Below are 17,498 nucleotides of genomic sequence, written 5' to 3'. Positions count from 1 at the left end.
ATACAGGCTATAACAGTAGCGAGGCTACATACAGGCTATAACAGTAGAGAGGCTACATACAGGCTATAACAGTAGCGAGGCTACATACTGGCTATAACAGTAGCGAGGCTATATACAGGCTATAACAGTAGTGAGGCTATATACAGTCTATAACAGTAGTGAGGCTATATACAGGCTATAACAGTAGCGAGGCTATATACAGGCTATAACAGTAGCGAGGCTATATACAGGCTATAACAGTAGCGAGGCTATATACAGGCTATAACAGTAGCAAGGCTATATACAGGCTATAAAAGCAGCGAGGTTATATACAGGCTATAACAGTAGTGAGGCTACATGCAGGCTATAACAGTAGCGAGGCTATATACAGGCTATGATAGTAGCGAGGCTATATACAGGCTATAACAGTAGCGAGGCTATATACAGGCTATAACAGTAGCAAGGCTATATACAGGCTATAAAAGTAGCGAGGCTATATACAGGCTATAACAGTAGCGAGGCTACATACAGGCTATAAAAGTAGCGAGGCTATATACAGGCTATAACAGTAGCGAGGCTATATACAGGCTATAACAGTAGCAAGGCTATATACAGGCTATAAAAGTAGCGAGGCTATATACAGGCTATAACAGTAGCGAGGCTACATGCAGGCTATAACAGTAGCGAGGCTACATGCAGGCTATAACAGTAGCGAGGCTATATACAGGCTATAACAGTAGCGAGGCTACATACAGTCACCGGTTAGTTGGGCTGATTGAGGTAGTATGTACATGTAGATATGGTTAAAGTAACTATGCATATATGATAAACAGAGAGTAGCAGTAGAGTAAAAAGAGGGGTTTTCCTTTCATGTTCTCCTTACATTTGTACATTGCTGATACTAATAAACAAGTCTGAAAATTGATGTCATTCAGTTTGGTCTCCCTCATGTGGATAATTGACAGAACTGTGATGAAATAGAAGTAATGGCTTGTGGTTGATGAAGCTGGAAATGGTGATCATGAGGGCGAGATGTAAAGGAGGATGAAGATGAGGGTGAGATGTAAAGGGGGATGAAGATGACGGTGAGATGTAAAGAAGGATGAAGATGATGGTGAGATGTAAAGAAGGATGAAGATGATGGTGAGATGTAAAGGAGGATGAAGATGATGGTGAGATGTGAAGGAGGATGAAGAGGAGGGTGAGATGTAAAGGAGGATGAAGATGAGGGTGAGATGTAAAGGAGGATGAAGATGATGGTGAGATGTAAAGGAGGATGAAGATGAGGGTGAGATGTAAAGGAGGATGAAGATGAGGGTGAGATGTAAAGGAGGATGAAGATGATGGTGAGATGTAAAAGAGGATGAAGATGACGGTGAGATGTAAAGGAGGATGAAGATGAGGGTAAGATGTAAAGGAGGATGAAGATGAGGGTGAGATGTAAAGGAGGATGAAGAGGAGGGTGAGATGTAAAGGAGGATGAGGGTGAGATGTAAAGGAGGATGAAGATGATGGTGAGATGTAAAGGAGGATGAAGATGAGGGTGAGATGTAAAGGAGGATGAAGAGGAGGGTGAGATGTAAAGGAGGATGAAGATGAGGGTGAGATGTAAAGGAGGATGAAGATGAGGGTGAGATGTAAAGGAGGATGAAGATGAGGGTGAGATGTAAAGGAGGATGAAGATGAGGGTGAGACGTAAAGGAGGATGAAGATGATGGTGAGATGTAAAGGAGGATGAAGATGGTGCTGACTTCTGCTATCTGTCTTACCACGGATCCATCCTGGTTACAGACACTTTCCTCAAGAGAGAGCGCCATCCTAAGCTATAGTACATCTGTTAATGTTCATATTCAAGCGTTATTTGCATAAGGAAGTGTAGGTGAATATTCATGACTAGGGTTGATTTTCAGTAACCTGTACTGTTCTCTTTGAAGTAGAAAGAAGAATCAATAAAAGTTTAAATATTAGACATGTGTAAGCTGAATGAAGGCTAAACCCATGTGAGTATCCAGCTGGATCAACATCAAATTGACCATTGCACATGTAAAAAGCAGAATCTGTGTTGATGAGGCAAGGCAAACCAACAATACATGTCTGGTCTGGGCCATATCTGATATTGTGAAATGGTCTAAACTTCTGAAGACCTTTGGACAGGAAAATTAGCTAATCAGTGATAGGCACCAGTGGGAGTATGCATGTCACGCTACCAATAGAATCTATGCCCCAATGTCTGAGCCAATAAGAGAATGGAAACTAAGTAAGACAACATGATTTGTAAAGTGGGGTGATGACGTTATGTAAGGGTAAAACTGTATAAAAGCCGAGCAGTAAGAATGAGGAGGCTGTTTTTTCCACAGAAAGGCTCCACTTCTGTTACTTTTGTAATAAAATCTAATTGAATTTACAAGCTCCGTTGTCAAAGAAGAATTTGATTTAATATTTTCCACAACAGAAGTAGCATTTAGATAAATCCTCCTTTCCAAGGAAAACCTCCATAGACAAAGAAATATTTGACTTTATAGTGGGTTCATTCTAATCCAATGATCTCACATTGTTTAACCTTAACACCCCTATACTTACACACCACTGTAAAAATTGGTACAAGCCCTAGTACTCTGACACGTGGACATAGGTCCAGATAAACTGTTTGTTTTAAGGAAATAAAATACAAACAACCAATCTAAAAAGCTGGCTGATATCAGACCAAGTGTCACAACGGGAGCAGAGTGAGAGGGGTCAAAGGTCAGATGTAGCTTCAGGATGCTCTGGACATACGGTATATTGTAAGCTGGGTGGTTCCAGCCCTGAATGCTGATTGGCTGACCGACGTGGTATATCAGATCGTATACCATGAGTATGACAAAACATTTATGTTTACTGCTCAAATGACATTGGGAATCCGTTTATAATAGCAATAAGGCCCGAGGGGGTGTGGTATATGGCCAATATAAGGGCAGTTGTCTGGTACTCCGTATTGCGTTGTGCTAAGAACAGCACTTAGATGTGGTATATTGGCCATATACCACACCCTCTCGGGCCTTACTGATAAATTATACCCTGTAGTTCTCAGTATCAACTCTCTAATGCCTGACGTACTGAGACGTGGTGAGACAAGAAGTAGCATGCATAGTCACAGGGTGTGTCCCAATAATATCTCCATCCTCCTGAAGTGTCCACTCGTTCACTTACTTACTTAGGCCTTTGTATTCTTTGAGGTAAACAGCCCATTGATTTTCAGGCCCTGGATGAGTCGCCTCCATCCCCTTCGGTCTTGTGTTTTCTGCTCTAGGCGTTGCCATGTCAGAGCCTTTGCCTTCATCTCCTGTCCTGTGCTGTCTCCAGGTGGGTCTTCCTCTTTTGTGTTTGCCATGTGGGTTCCATGTTAGGGCCTCTTTCGTGACTGATTTATTGTTTGTTCTGAGTGTGTGATCTGTATGTCCACTACTTCCAACAAAATGTAAACGCTGTGGATTGGTGTAGGTACGGGATAGAGTTGTGTTTCAATGTTTCTTATAACAGTCATTTTCTGTTAAGTCGGTGAAGGGAAGTGAACTAGTGCACGCTTTGGGAGGAAGGAGAGATAATTGGGATGTGGCCACGGTCTTGATACCTGAGAACTAGAGGCCGTTGTGTCACCTTCAGACTTGAAGCTAGATTCTCAGTCCAATGCAATGTGGCGGACTGACGAAAAGACTGAATATCATTGACTGCATGATACTATATTTACAAATCAATAGAAGAGAAAAATGAAGCAATAATTGACAGAAGTTTTCCTGTATTTGAACAGTTGATAGGATTTTGGGAAATGAGGTTGAAGTCTGCTCTTGCAGATACTTATGTGTTATTTGGCCCAGGCCCAACAAATGTGTTTGTACAGAAGGCAGGAACAGTCCCAGTTAAAATGACTGACAAACTTTTATTTCTCTTTTCCACACTCGAACATTAAATTCCCAATAAGTCCTTTACTTTGGTCACATTTATTTAACCTATTTAAATAGGCAAGTCAGTTAAGAACAAATTCTTATTTTCAATGACAGCCTAGGAACAGTGGGTTAATTGCCTGTTCATGGGCAGAACAACAGATTTGTACCTTGTCAGTTCAGGGATATGAACTTGCAACCTTTACAGTTACTAGTGCAACACTCTTACCACTAGGCTATATAAACAAGTCCTTGGAACTACCTAACTCCACAGACTCTTGCAGGTCCAGATGAAGACAATGATGAAGAAGACGAAGAAGACGATACTTCCTCTCCAGCTGATTGTGATCATTTGTCTGTCTTATGGACAGGCAGATGATTCCACCAACAAGCAATCCATCTCTGATTGCAGCCGTGACCCTTTCATTACCCTTTTCTCTAGCCTGTCTGCCGAGGTGGGGAACCTAAGGAGGGAGGTTGAGGACTTGAGAAAGTCACGCAACTGTAAGTCTCTTTGGATTTTTATATATATTTTTCTTAATATAATAGTAACTAGATGCACCAGATATAAATTATGTACATGCACAGAAAATGAACAATGACAAAACAATGGCCAATAATTTAATTATCTGATATGACTGAATAAGTTGATTTGAATTTAAAGGGGATGTTAAGTATTTTAAAAATGAATGTTAAAATTTTTATGGCTGCAGGGGCAGAATTGAGTAGCTTGGATGAAAAGGTGCCCATTGTAAACGGCCAGCTGCTCAGTCTCAGTTGCTAATATATGCATATTATTATTAGTATTGGATAGAAAACACTCTGAAATTTCTAAACTGTTTGAATTATGTCTGTGAGTATAACAGAACTCATATTGCAGGCAAAAATCTGAGAAATTCCACTTCCTGTTTGGATTTTTTCTTGGGGTGGCAGATTTTCAACCAAGCTCTCATTGAAATCACAGCGAGATATGGATGAGTTTTCACTTCCTACGCCTTCCACTAGATGTCAACAGTCAATAGAACTTTGTCTGATGACTCTAATGTGAAGGGGGGTCGAATGAGACAGGAAATAGTCACCACTGCCATGAGTTGACCATGCTTCACCAGGCGTGTTCACAGGGGAAGGACCTGCATTCCACCGGTCATCTGAAGTCATTCTAATTATCCGGTTGGAACGTTATTCAAGATATATGAAAACAACATTCTAAAGATTGATTCAGTACATTGTTTGACATGTTTCTACTGACTGTTACTGTCACGTTCTGACCTTAGTTCCTTTGTTTTGTCTTTTGTTTTAGTATGGTCAGGGCGTGAGTTGGGTGGGTTGTCTATGTTAGTTTGTCTATGATTTTCTATTTCTGTGTTTGGCCTGTTATGGTTCTCAATCAGAGGCAGCTGTCAATCGTTGTCCCTGATTGAGAACCATATTTAGGTAGCCTGTTTTCCATTGTGTTTTGTGGGTGGTTATTTTCTGTTTAGTGTTGTACCTTACAGGACTGTTCGTTGGTTGTTTATTATGTTGTTTTCAGTGTTTATTAAAATATTTAAAATATGAACACCACGCTGCACCTTGGTCCTCCTCTCATTCCCCAGACGCGTTAAAGTTATGGAACTTTTGGACATTTCGTCACGTTATAGTGGACGCGCTTTGTGACTTTGTGACTTTGTGACTAATTAGCCAAAGTAGCTAATTGGACATAAATAACGGACATTTTCGAACAAATCAAGCATTTATTGTGGACATGGGATTCCTAGGACTGTATTCTGATAAAGTTCATCAAGGGCAAGGAAACATTTATCATGTATTTTCTGGTTTCTGTTGACTCCAACATGGTGGCTAATTTGGCTACAATTCTGAGCTCCGTCTCAGATTATTGCATGGGTTGCTTTTTCCGTAAGCTTTAAAAAAAATCTGACACAGCGGTTGCTTTAAGGAGAGGTATATCTATAATTCCATGTGTAGAACTTGTATTATCATAAACATTTATGATGAGTATTTCTGTTGAAACGATGTGGCTATGCAAAATCACTTGATGTTTTTGGAACTAGTGAATCTAATACGTCAATGTAAACTCCATTTTTTTATATAAATATTAACTTTATCAAACAAAACATGCATGTATTGTGTAACATGAAGTCCTATGAGTGTCATCTGATGAAGATAATTCAAGGTTAGTGATTAATTTGATCTCTATTTCTGCTTTTTGTGAATGCTATATTTCGCTGGAAAATGGCTGTGCTTATTGTGGTTTGGTGGAGACCTAACATAATCGTTTGTAGTGCTTTTGTTGAAAAGCATATTTGAAATCGGACACTTTGGTGGGATTAACAACAAGATTACCTTTAAAATGATATAAAACACATGTATGTTTTAGGAATTGTAATTATGAGATTTTTGTGGTTTGAATTTGGCGCCCTCTACTTTCACTGGCAGGTGTCTTATCGATACCGTTAGCGGGATTGCAGCCATAACAAGTTACCGGTTACTCAAATTGAAAGTTGTCTGTCTATGGGCCAAGATAAACCTTAAATACATAGGTTTGGTTTTCTTTTTACCGCCACTAAAAACATCAACTAACTTTAGCCACTAACACTTTATGGCTAATCTGGATGTTTCATCTGTAGATGCTCTACAGATAAGATCAACAAATCTGTTGATGTGCAACTGCTTGCTCTGGATAAGGTTAGGGTTAGGTTTAGGTTTAGAATAAGAGTAAAGGTTAGGGTTAGGTTTAGGTTTAGAATAAGAGTAAAGGTTAGGGTTAGGTTTAGGTTTAGAATAAGAGTAAAGGTTAGGGTTAGGGTTAGGTTTAGAATATGGGTAAAGGTTAGGGTTAGGTTTAGAATAAGGGTAAAGGTTAGGGTTAGGTTTAGAATAAGGGTAAAGGTTACGGTTAGGTTTAGAATTAGGGTAAAGGTTAGGGTTAGGTTTTGTAACGGTTTTCATGCAGTGAAAGAGAGTCGGACCAAAATGCAGCGTGTAGATTGCGATCCATGTTTAATGAACAAAACGTAACACGAATCTAAATATAAACACTACAAAACGAAGAACATAACGAAAACCGAAACAGCCTATACTAGTGTAAACTAACACAGATACAGGAACAAGGACACTAAGGACAATCACCCACAAAACACACAAAGAATATGGCTGCCTAAATATGGTTCCCAATCAGAGACAATGATAATCACCTGACTCTGATTGAGAACCGCCTCAGGCAGCCATAGACTAACGCTAGACATCCCACAAAGCCCCAAGACAAAAACACACCACAATAACCCATGTCACACCCTGGCCTGACCAAATAAATGAGGAATAAACATAATATATTTCGACCAGGGCGGCAGGGCAGCCTAGTGGTTAGAGCGTTGGACTAGTAATCGAAAGGTTGCAAGTTCAAATCCCCGAGCTGACAAGGTACAAATCTGCCGTTCTGCCCCTGAACAGGCAGTTAACCCACTGTTCCTAGGCCGTCATTGAAAATAAGAATTTGTTCTTAACTGACTTGCCTAGTAAAATAAAGGTAAAATAAAAAAAAGAACACCCCCCCCCCCTAAGGTGCGGACTCCCGGACGCACATCAAAACAATAGGAAGGGTCCGGGTGGGCGTCTGTCCATGGTGGCGGCTCCGGCGCGGGATGTGGAACCCACTCTATAAATGTCTTAGTCCCCCCTCATCGCGTCCTAGGATAGTCCACCTTCGCCGCCGACCATGGTAGTAGTAGTCCTCACCCAGAACCCCACTGGACTGAGGGGCAGCTCAGCACTGAGGGGCAGCTCAGCACTGAGGGGAAGTTCGGGACTGAGAGGAAGCTCAGCCAGGTAGTTGGATCCGGCAGAGTCTGGTTGACTGGCGGATCTGGAAGAATCTGGCTGACTGGTAGATCTGGCTGACTGGCAGATCTGGCTGACTGGCTGACTGGCAGATCTGGAAGAGTCTGGCTGACTGGCAGATCTGGAAGAGTCTGGCTGACCTGGAAGAGTCTGGCTGACTGGCAGATCTGGAAGACTCTGGCTGCTCCATGCAGACTGACAGCTCCTTGTAGAATGGCAGCTCCATGCAGACTGGCATCTCCGGCTGCTCCATGCAGACTGACAGCTCTGGCTGCTCCATTTAGACTGACAGCTCTGGCGGCTTCTTGCAGACTGACAGCTCTGGCTGCTCCATGCAGACTGACAGCTCCTTGTAGAATGGCAGCTCCATGCAGACTGGCAGCTCCGGCTGCTCCATGCAGACTGACAGCTCTGGCTGTTCCATGAAAACTGACAGCTCTGGCTGCTCCATGAAGACGGACAGCTCTGGCTGCTCCATGTAGACGGACAGCTCTGGCTGCTCCATATAGACTGACAGCTCCTTGCAGACTGACAGCTCCTTGCAGACTGACAGCTCCGGCTGCGCTAAACAGGCGGGAGACTCCAGTAGCGCTGTAGAGGAGGAAGGCTCTGGCTGCGCTAAACAGGCGGGAGACTCCAGCAGCACAGGAGAGGAGGAAGGCTCTGGCTGCGCTAAACAGGCGGGAGACTCCAGCAGCGCTGGAGAGGAGAAAGGCTCCGATAGCGCTGAACAGGCGGGAGGCTCCGGCAGCGCAGGAGAGGAGGAAGGCTCTGGCTGCGCTAAACAGGCAGGAGACTCCGTCAGCGCTGGAGAGGAGAAAGGCTCCGATAGCACTGAACAGGCGGGACGCACTGTAGGCCTGATGCGTGGTGCTGGCACTGGTGGTACTGGGCCGAGGACACGCACAGGAAGCCTGGTGCGGGGAGCTGCCACCGGAGGGCTGGGGTGTGGAGGTGGTACTGGGTAGACCGGACCGTGCAGATGCACTGGAGCTCTTGAGCACCGAGCCTGCCCAACTTTACCTGGCTCGATGCCCACTCTAGCCCGGCCAATACGAGGAGCTGGTATATACCGCACCGGGCTATGCTCCCGCACTGGAGACACCGTGCGCTCCACAGCATAACACGGTGCCTGCCCAGTCTCTTTAGCCCCCCGGTAAGCACAGGAAGTTTGCGCAGGTATCCTACCTGGCATAGCCATACTCCCTGTGAGCCCCCTCCAAGAAATTTTTGGGGCTGACTCTCGGGCTTCCTTCCGCGCCGCCATGCTTGCTTCGCCAACTCCATTCTCCTATAACCTTCTTCGCACTGCTCCAGTGAATCCCAGGCGGGCTCCGGCACTCTCCCTGGGTCGACCGCCCACCTGTCTATTTCCTCCCAAGTAGTGTAGTCCCGATATTGTTGCTCCTGCTGTTGCTGTTGCTTCTCCTCATACCAAAGCCTCTCAGCTCTCGCCGCCTCCAGTTCTTCTTTGGGGCAGCGATATTCTCCAGGCTGATTCCAGGGTCCTTCTCCAAACAATTCGTCCTCCCATGTCGATACCTCCTTTTGTTGCTTCATGGGGCGGCTACACTCCCCTGGTTTAGCCCAGGGTCCTCTCCCATCGAGGATTTCCTCCCAAGTCCAAAAGTCCTTTTTACGCTGCTCCTGCTGCTGCCTTTGCTGTTTCTCCTGTGGCTCCTGCTTGTTGACACGCTGCTTGGTCCGTTTGTGGTAGGTGATTCTGTAACGGTTTTCATGCGGTGAAAGAGAGTCGGACCAAAATGCAGCGTGTAGATTGCGATCCATGTTTAATGAACAAAACGTAACACGAATCTAAATATAAACACTACAAAACAAAGAACGTAACGAAAACCGAAACAGCCTATACTAGTGTAAACTCACACAGATACAGGAACAAGGACACTAAGGACAATCACCCACGAAACACACAAAGAATATGGCTGCCTAAATATGGTTCCCAATCAGAGACAACGATAATCACCTGACTCTGATTGAGAACCGCCTCAGGCAGCCATAGACTAACGCTAGACATCCCACAAAACCCCAAGACAAAAACACACCACAATAACCCATGTCACACCCTGGCCTGACCGAATAAATGAGGAATAAACATAATATATTTCGACCAGGGCGTGACAGGTTTAGAATAAGGGTAAAGGTTAAGGTTAGAGCTAGGGTTAGGGTTAGGTTTAGACTAAGGGTAAAGGTTAGGGTTAGGGTTAGGTTTAGACTAAGGGTAAAGGTTAGGGTTAGGGTTAGGTTTAGAATTAGGGTAAAGGTTAGGGTTAGGTTTAGAATAAGGGTAAAAGTTAGGGTTAGGGTAGGGGTTAAGGTTAAGGTTAGAGCTAGGGTTAGGGTTAGCAGATAGTTTGTTGAAATGCTACTGATAGTTCTGTAAAGCATGGACTATCCAAATAAAGTGTTACTCTTTAGCCACTGCTCGTTAAACATGTCTGTGGGTGATGGGCGCAAAAAAATGTAAATGTCAAATCTACTGAAATCAACTCATTTATTTGTTTTGTTATACTCAGCTGTAGGTGTGGCCTTCTCAGCTGCCCTGCGACCTCCTACCCAGGACAATCAGGGCTACGGCAACACCGGGCCCTTCCAGGCAGACACCAACCTGGTCCACACTCAAGTCATCACCAACGTTGGCAACGCGTTCAACTCCCAGACAGGTCAGCCATTGAAATATTATTATGATTTACATAGACAACTCCCACTGCATCCAAATTTTCCCATATAATTCTTGCTTTGTCTGGCTGAAACATTCCCAGATAACATATTGGCTTTATAAGAACTACATATCAATGGGTAACAAATCATGTATAACTGTATTTCATGCTCTATAAAGGATTCATAAAGATACACTACGAATAAAGCAGGACCTTTAGAGTAGGATAACTTGCCGTTATAAATAGTTTAATAAATCAGAAATTCTCATGAATTTCCTTGTCGACACATACAGGAGCATTCACAGCACCAGTACATGGAGTCTACTACTTCACTTTCACCTCCTATACCTGGAAAAATGAGGTCAACATCGGTGTGGCCCTTTACAAGAACCAAGAGCAGGTAGCTCTGGTCTATGAGTTTCAGGACAAGGGGGACAATGAAGACTTTGCATCCAACGGGGCCACCCTGCAGCTGGCCAAAGGAGACATCGTTTACCTGGTCCTACCGTCTGGTTTCCAGGTGACCAGTAATGCTTTCAAAAACCTCAGCACCTTCAGTGGCTTCCTTCTCTTCCAGGTTGAAGGAGAAAACGTCTGAGAGACTGAGGGGGTGTAGGTTGGGAGGGTTCTCCACTTAACTTCCACACATTATAATCTCGTTTGCTGCCATTTACATGTGTGTGAGGCAATAAAAGCAATGTTAAAAACAGCAATCGTTTCTTTCGTGAATTCATGGTTTGCAGCAATTACTTTTGTATTGCTCCCTTTGATCATGTTATCAATTTAGATGAATTTAATTTAGATTAGATTAAACCGGGATATGGCAGCATGTGATTTAAATATATTTGTAGTAAATCAGATTAAGATTAGGAACCCGGATCCACCTAAAGCCCTTGTGACACTAATGATTGCCAATACACTTGGAGATGTCTCTGTTCATATATCATGGACTATACTTTTATTAGTATTCTTGAAACAGTTACAACCAAAGTCGCACATCAAACTATATTTTATAACAGCAACTTTACATTGTACAAAAAAATAGAAAGTTGCTGTCATTGGGGTGAGACTCGTGGGTTCTTGCTGACGGAGGACAGGGCGGTATCAGCTTCAGAGCCCACTGGTTCTGAGGCCCAGGGGTTCAGACCACACAGCAAGAAAGGAACAGCACAGTCCCGGAACTGGAGAGAGACAGATACACAACACACTCATGGACACAGTGATGGAAAAAGTACCATATTGTCATACTTGAGTAAAAGTAAAAAATACCTTAATAGAAAATGACTCAAGTAAAAGTGAAAGTCACACAGTAAAAAAATATTTGGTTTTGAATATACTGAAGTATCAAAAGTAAAGTATAAATAATTTTAAAATCCTTATATTAAGCAAACCAGGCGCCACTTGTTTTTATAATTATTTTTTACTAATGGAGCATGTGTGTTTAGTAAATCCACCAGATAAGAGGCAGTAAGGATGACCAGGGATGTTTTCTTAATAAATACATTAATTGGACCATTTTCCTGTCCTGCTAAGCATTCAAAATGTAATGAGTACTTTTGGGTGTCATGGAAAATGAAGGGAGTAAAAAGTACCTTTTGTTCTTCAGGAAAGTAGTGAAGTAAAAGTAGTCAAAAAAAAAATAGTAAAATAAAGTACACCTATTCCATCTTTCAAATTATGATTCTAGAATGTATCTCAGATTTTTTATAGAGTACACAATTATACCTATGCTCATGAATATGAAGACCACAGTGTTGTGTGTTTGTATGTACAGTTGAAGTCGGAAGTTTACATACACCTTAGCCAAATACATTTACACTAAGTTTTTCAGATTTGACATTTAATCCTAGTAAAAATTCTCTGTCTTAGGTCAGTTAGTGTTATGCTCGTTGATGGAAAGATCAGACCAAGGTGCAGCGTGGTAGGCGTACATTTTAATTTAGTAAATGAACACCGAAAAAACAACAAATATGAAACGTAACGTCTAGTAGGGTTAAACAGCACAGTACCAAAACAAGATCCCACAAACTACAGGTGAAAAAAGGCTGCCTAAGAATAATCCCCAATCAGAGACAACGATAGACAGCTGCCTCTGATTGGGAACCATACCCGGCCAACAAAGAAATAGAAAACATAGATTGCCCACCCTAGTCACACCCTGACCTAACCAAATAGATCATTAAAAGGATCTCTGAGGTCAGGGCACCGTCGCTGGAGGATCTGGACTGGGAAGCGTCGCTGGAGGATCTGAACTGCAGACCGTCGCTGGAGGCTCTGGACTGGGAAGCGTCGCTGGAGGATCTGGACTGGGAAGCGTCGCTGGAGGATCTGGACTGGGAAGCGTCGCTGGAGGATCTGGACTGGGAAGCGTCGCTGGAGGATCTGGACTGCAGACCGTCGCTGGAGGCTCCGGGCCATGGATCATCACAGGAGGCTCGGGCCATGGATCATCACAGGAGGCTCGGGGCCATGGATCATCACAGGAGGCTCGGGGCCATGGATCATCACTGGAGGCTCTGGGCCATGGATCATCACAGGAGGCTCGGGGCCATGGATCATCACAGGAGGCTCGGGGCCATGGATCATCACTGGAGGCTTTGGGCCAAGGATCATCACTGGAGGCTTCATGCGTGGAGCAGGCACAGCACGTACCAGGCTGGAGACACGCACTGGAGGCCGGGTGCATGGAGCTGGCACAAGATATACTGGACTGTGGAGGAGCACTGGAGGTCTGGAGCGTAGAGCTGGCACAACGCGTCCTGGACAAAAGGCCACCTTCGCACAGCATGTACGGGGAGCTGGCACAGGACGCACTGGGCTGTGGATGCGCACTGGAGACACAGTGCGTATCACCGTAAAACATGGTGCCTGCCCGGTCACACGCTCCCCACAGTGAGTATGGGGAGTTGGCTCTGGTTTAAACCCTGGCTCCACCAACCACCCCGTGTGCTACCCCCCATTTTTTTGGCCAGCCCCCAAAACCATACCCGGCCAACAAAGAAATAGAAAACATAGATTGCCCACCCGAGTCACACCCTAACCTAACCAAATAGATCATTAAAAGGATCTCTAAGGTCATACACCTTAGCCAAATACATTTAAATTCAGTTTTTCACAATTCCCGACGTTTAATCGTAGTAAAAATTCCCTGTCTTAGGTCAGTTAGGATCACAGCTTTATTTTAAGAATGTGAAATGTCAGAATAATAGTACAGAGAATGATTTATTTCAGCTTTTATTTCTTTCATCACATTCCCAGTGGGTCAGAAGTTTACATACACTCAGTATTTGGTAGCATTGTCTTTGAATTGTTTAACTTGGGTCAAACATTTCAGGTCTCCTTCCACAAGCTTCCCACAATAAGTTGGGTGCATTTTGACCCATTTCTCCTGACGGAGCTGGTGTAACTGAGTCAGGTTTGTAGGCCTCCTCGCTCGCACATGCTTTTCCAGTTCTTTCCACACATGTTCTATGGGATTGAGGTCAGGGCTTTGTGATGGCCACTCAAATACCTTGCCTTTGTTGTCCTTAAGCCATTTTGCCACAACTTTGGAAGTATGCTTGGGGTCATTGTCCATTTGGCAGACCCATTTGCAACCAAGCTTTAACTTCCTGACTGATTTCTTGAGATGTTCAATATATCCACATCACTTTGTGAAGTGCACCAGTCCCTCCTTCAGCAATGCACCCCCGCAACATGATGCTGCCTCCCCGGTGTCTCACGGTTGGGATGGTATTCTTCGACTTGCAAGCCTCCCCCTTTTTCCTCCAAACATAACGATGGTAATTGTGGCCAAACAGTTCTATTTTTGTTTAATCAGACCGGAGGACATTTCTCCAAAAGGTACGATCTTTGTCCTCATGTGCAGTTGCAAACCGTAGTCTGGCATTTTTTTATGGAGGTTTTGGAAGCAGTGGCTTCCTCCTTGCTGAGCGGCCTTTCAGGTTATGTCGATATAGGACTCATTTAACTGTGGATATAGATACTTTTGTACCTGTTTCCTCCAGCATCTTCACAAGGTCTTTTGCTGTTGTTCTGGGATTGATTTGCACTTTTCGCACCACAGTACTTTCATCTCTAGGAGACAGAACGCATCTCCTTCCTGAGCGGTATAATGGCTGCATGTGCACATGGTGTTTATACTTGCGTACTATTGTTTGTATAGATGAACGTGGTACCTTCAGGCATTTTGAAATTGCTCCAAAGGATGAACCAGACTTGGGGAGGTCTACAATTATTTTTACGGGGTCTTGGCTGATTTCTTTTGATTTTCCCATGATGTCAAGCAAAGTGGCACTGAGTTTGAAGGTAGACATTGAAATACATCCACAGGTACACCTTCAATTGACTCAGATGATGTCATTTAGCCTATTAGAAGCTTCTAAAGCCATGACACAATTTTCTGGATTTTTCCAAGCTATTTAAAGGCACAGTCAACTTAGTGTATGTAAACTTCTGACCCACTGGAATTATGATACAGTGAATTATAAGTGAAATATTTTGTCTGTAAACAATTGCTGGATAAATTACTTGTGTCATGCACAAAGAAGTTGTCCTAACCGACTTGCTAAAACTATAGTTTGTTAACAAGAAATTTGTGGAGTGGTTGAAAAATGAGTTTTAATGACTCCAATCTAAGTGTATGTAAACTTCCGACTTCAACTGTATGTGTGTCTGTGCTTGTTATACAACTCTCAGCCTAGCGGTTAAGAGTGTTGGGCCTGTAACCAAGAGGTTGCTGGTTCAAATCCCAGAGCCAGTAAGGTGGGCAACATTTTTTTTTGCCCTTGAACAAGCCAATGAAACAACAACTGCTCCCTGGGCGCTGACGTGGATGTCCATAGGCAGCCTCCCTGATTCAGAGGGGTTGGTTTAAATACGAAAGACATTTTTCAGTTGAATCCATTCAGTTGTGCAACTGACTAGGTCTCCTCTTTCCTTGTGTACTGTGTGTGTTGTCCCTCACCTGTCTGTTCATGAACACGTATATGATGGGGTTGTAGACAGTGCTGCTCTTGGCCAGGTACATGGGCACCGTGGCAATGAGAGGGTTGATGTGGAGGCTGGGGTCAAGGATCACAGAGAGGGCGAAGGCCGCGTAGGGCAACCAGCTGAGCAGGAAGGCCATCACCATGACTACCACCATACGCACAACCTGTATCTCCACGCGGGTGGTGCTGTTGCCCTCCAACACCTTCAGCTTGGACACCTGGGACAAACACACACATGAGTACACACACACACACACACACACACACACACACACACACACACACACACACACACACACACACACACACACACACACACACACACACACACACACACACACACACACACACACACACACATCCCATGCCCACCTGGTGCAGTGTGAAGAGGATGTGAGCGTAGGAGACCATGATGATGGAGAAAGGAATGGCAAAGCAGAGCAGGAAGTAAAGGATGATGTAAGACATGTTTCCTGGTTCCCTGCTGTACCAGTTTGGGGAGCAGGAGGTCCTAACCCCCTCCAGTTCAAAGCTGCCCCAGCCAAACAGAGGCGGGGTGTTCCATAAAAACGACCACACCCAGGACAGGACCACCCCTCCGACTGCGTGCCTATGTTACAGTACGAATACATTACAGTTAACTTCATCACACATGTATCCTTACTTCTACGCAACTGCTATCTTTCCCTCTGTATATGCACAGTTACCAGAGTTAAATGGAATACTTGACCTGGTCTGGAACATGACCGCCCCCATTGGTCGACACACCACCACATAACGGTCCACAGCTATCACGGCCACTGAACACAGACCTGCAATACCTGGGAAGGACAACATCAAACATCAAAACACTACATGTACATGCAATAACCCAGCAAACACATCCAATCAACTGACATCAATAGGCCTAGTAGATTTGACAAATCTAACTCTCTCTGCATAGTCAGACACATCCATTTACTACCCCTAAACTGTTGTATTGAATTTAATTGAATTTTTTTGGGTGAAAACATATACAACTAGATGCACAATGTATTCCCAGAGGATAGGATTTAAACGTATTTATTAAAACACTTGTTTCCAAAGTGGTCCTCGATGGTAACTCACCAAAGAAAGCCACAGCAAAACCCTCCAGCACGCAGCCTAGCCGCCCCATGCTGAAGTAGCCCATAGCGTTGGTGACCATAGTGGGCAGTCCCCCGAACAGAGCACAGCCCAGGTCAGCCACTGCCAGGTTGACTAGGGCGTAGTTCAGAGGCTGGTGCAGCTTCCGGTGTCTCATCGTCACCACGATGACCAGGACGTTCATACAGACTCCGGACACCGAGAACACACCAATGATCACCGCCAGGAAGGTGAAGCCCGTCCTGGAGAGCAGCGCTTCACTGACCGAGCCCGGGGAGGAGGAGATGTTTCCATGGAGATTGGGGAGAAGCTGTCGGTGGTCCATTCTGTTCTTTTTGGGGCAGTGGAGTCGAGTGGTGAGCACTACCCACCTGCACGACCCACCTGCACGACCCACCTGCACTACCCCCCTGCACTACCCACCTGGCCAGACACCTGTGTTATAATATCTAAGAAACACACTGGAAGGGCGTAGAGTCGGCTTTTAGTCCGATGGTATTCCTAATCTATAAAAGCGCAAAAGCAGTCCAATAGCAGATCTATAATAGATACAGCAGTCCAGTATCTGATCTATAATAGGTAAAGCAGTCCAATAGCAGATCTATAATAGATACAGCAGTCCAGTATCTGATCTATAATAGGTAAAGCAGTCTAGTAGCAGATCTATAATATATAAAGCAGTCCAGTAGCTGATCTATAATATATACAGCAGTCCAATAGCTGATCTATAATTTATAAAGCAGTCCAATAGCAGATCTATAATAGATAAAGCAGTCCCGTAGCTGATCTATAATAGATAAAGCAGTCCAGTAGCTGATCTATAATTTATAAAGCAGTCCAATAGCAGATCTATAATAGATAAAGCAGTCCAGTAGCTGATCTATAATATATAAAGCAGTCCAATAGCAGATCTATAATAGATAAAGCAGTCCAGTAGCAGATCTATAATAGATAAAGCAGTCCAGTAG

At 44.1% G+C, this 17,498-nt stretch overlaps 2 protein-coding genes across 2 annotated transcripts; one reads left to right on the top strand and one right to left on the bottom strand.

The window, feature by feature from the left end:
• Positions 1-4,046: 4,046 nt before the first annotated feature.
• Positions 4,047-11,123, top strand: LOC135527857 (complement C1q tumor necrosis factor-related protein 3-like). Its single transcript, XM_064956465.1, has 3 exons — positions 4,047-4,403; positions 10,271-10,417; positions 10,708-11,123. Exons 1-3 carry the CDS (start codon positions 4,190-4,192, stop codon positions 11,010-11,012), a joined length of 666 nt encoding a protein of 221 aa, XP_064812537.1. The 5' UTR covers positions 4,047-4,189; the 3' UTR covers positions 11,013-11,123.
• Positions 11,124-11,383: 260 nt separating this feature from the next.
• On the bottom strand, positions 11,384-16,945 carry parapinopsina (parapinopsin a). Its single transcript, XM_064956464.1, has 5 exons — positions 16,513-16,945; positions 16,136-16,226; positions 15,778-16,015; positions 15,381-15,623; positions 11,384-11,595 (listed from the first exon to the last, which is right to left on the bottom strand). The coding sequence occupies exons 1-5, from the start codon at positions 16,853-16,855 to the stop codon at positions 11,470-11,472; spliced, it is 1,041 nt and encodes a 346-aa protein (XP_064812536.1). The 5' UTR covers positions 16,856-16,945; the 3' UTR covers positions 11,384-11,469.
• Between the last annotated feature and the right edge of the window lie 553 nt (positions 16,946-17,498).

This window comes from Oncorhynchus masou, chromosome 33 (genome assembly GCF_036934945.1).
Source record: "Oncorhynchus masou masou isolate Uvic2021 chromosome 33, UVic_Omas_1.1, whole genome shotgun sequence".
Taxonomy (NCBI): Eukaryota; Metazoa; Chordata; class Actinopteri; order Salmoniformes; family Salmonidae; genus Oncorhynchus; species Oncorhynchus masou.
This window is presented reverse-complemented; position numbering and strand designations above follow the sequence as displayed.

Bases quoted from the DNA above. Each gene is read 5' to 3' on its own strand.
- LOC135527857 (XM_064956465.1), top strand. From the start codon at position 4,190: ATGAAGACAATGATGAAGAAGACGAAGAAGACGATACTTCCTCTCCAG. The intron at 4,404-10,270 runs GTAAGTCTCTTT...TGTTATACTCAG, and splicing joins CTTGAGAAAGTCACGCAACT to CTGTAGGTGTGGCCTTCTCA. The intron at 10,418-10,707 runs GTCAGCCATTGA...CGACACATACAG, and splicing joins CGCGTTCAACTCCCAGACAG to GAGCATTCACAGCACCAGTA.
- parapinopsina (XM_064956464.1), bottom strand. From the start codon at position 16,855: ATGGACCACCGACAGCTTCTCCCCAATCTCCATGGAAACATCTCCTCC. The intron at 16,227-16,512 runs GTGAGTTACCAT...TGTCCTTCCCAG, and splicing joins TTTTGCTGTGGCTTTCTTTG to GTATTGCAGGTCTGTGTTCA. The intron at 15,624-15,777 runs GTGGGCATGGGA...TGTTTGTCCCAG, and splicing joins TCCTCTTCACACTGCACCAG to GTGTCCAAGCTGAAGGTGTT.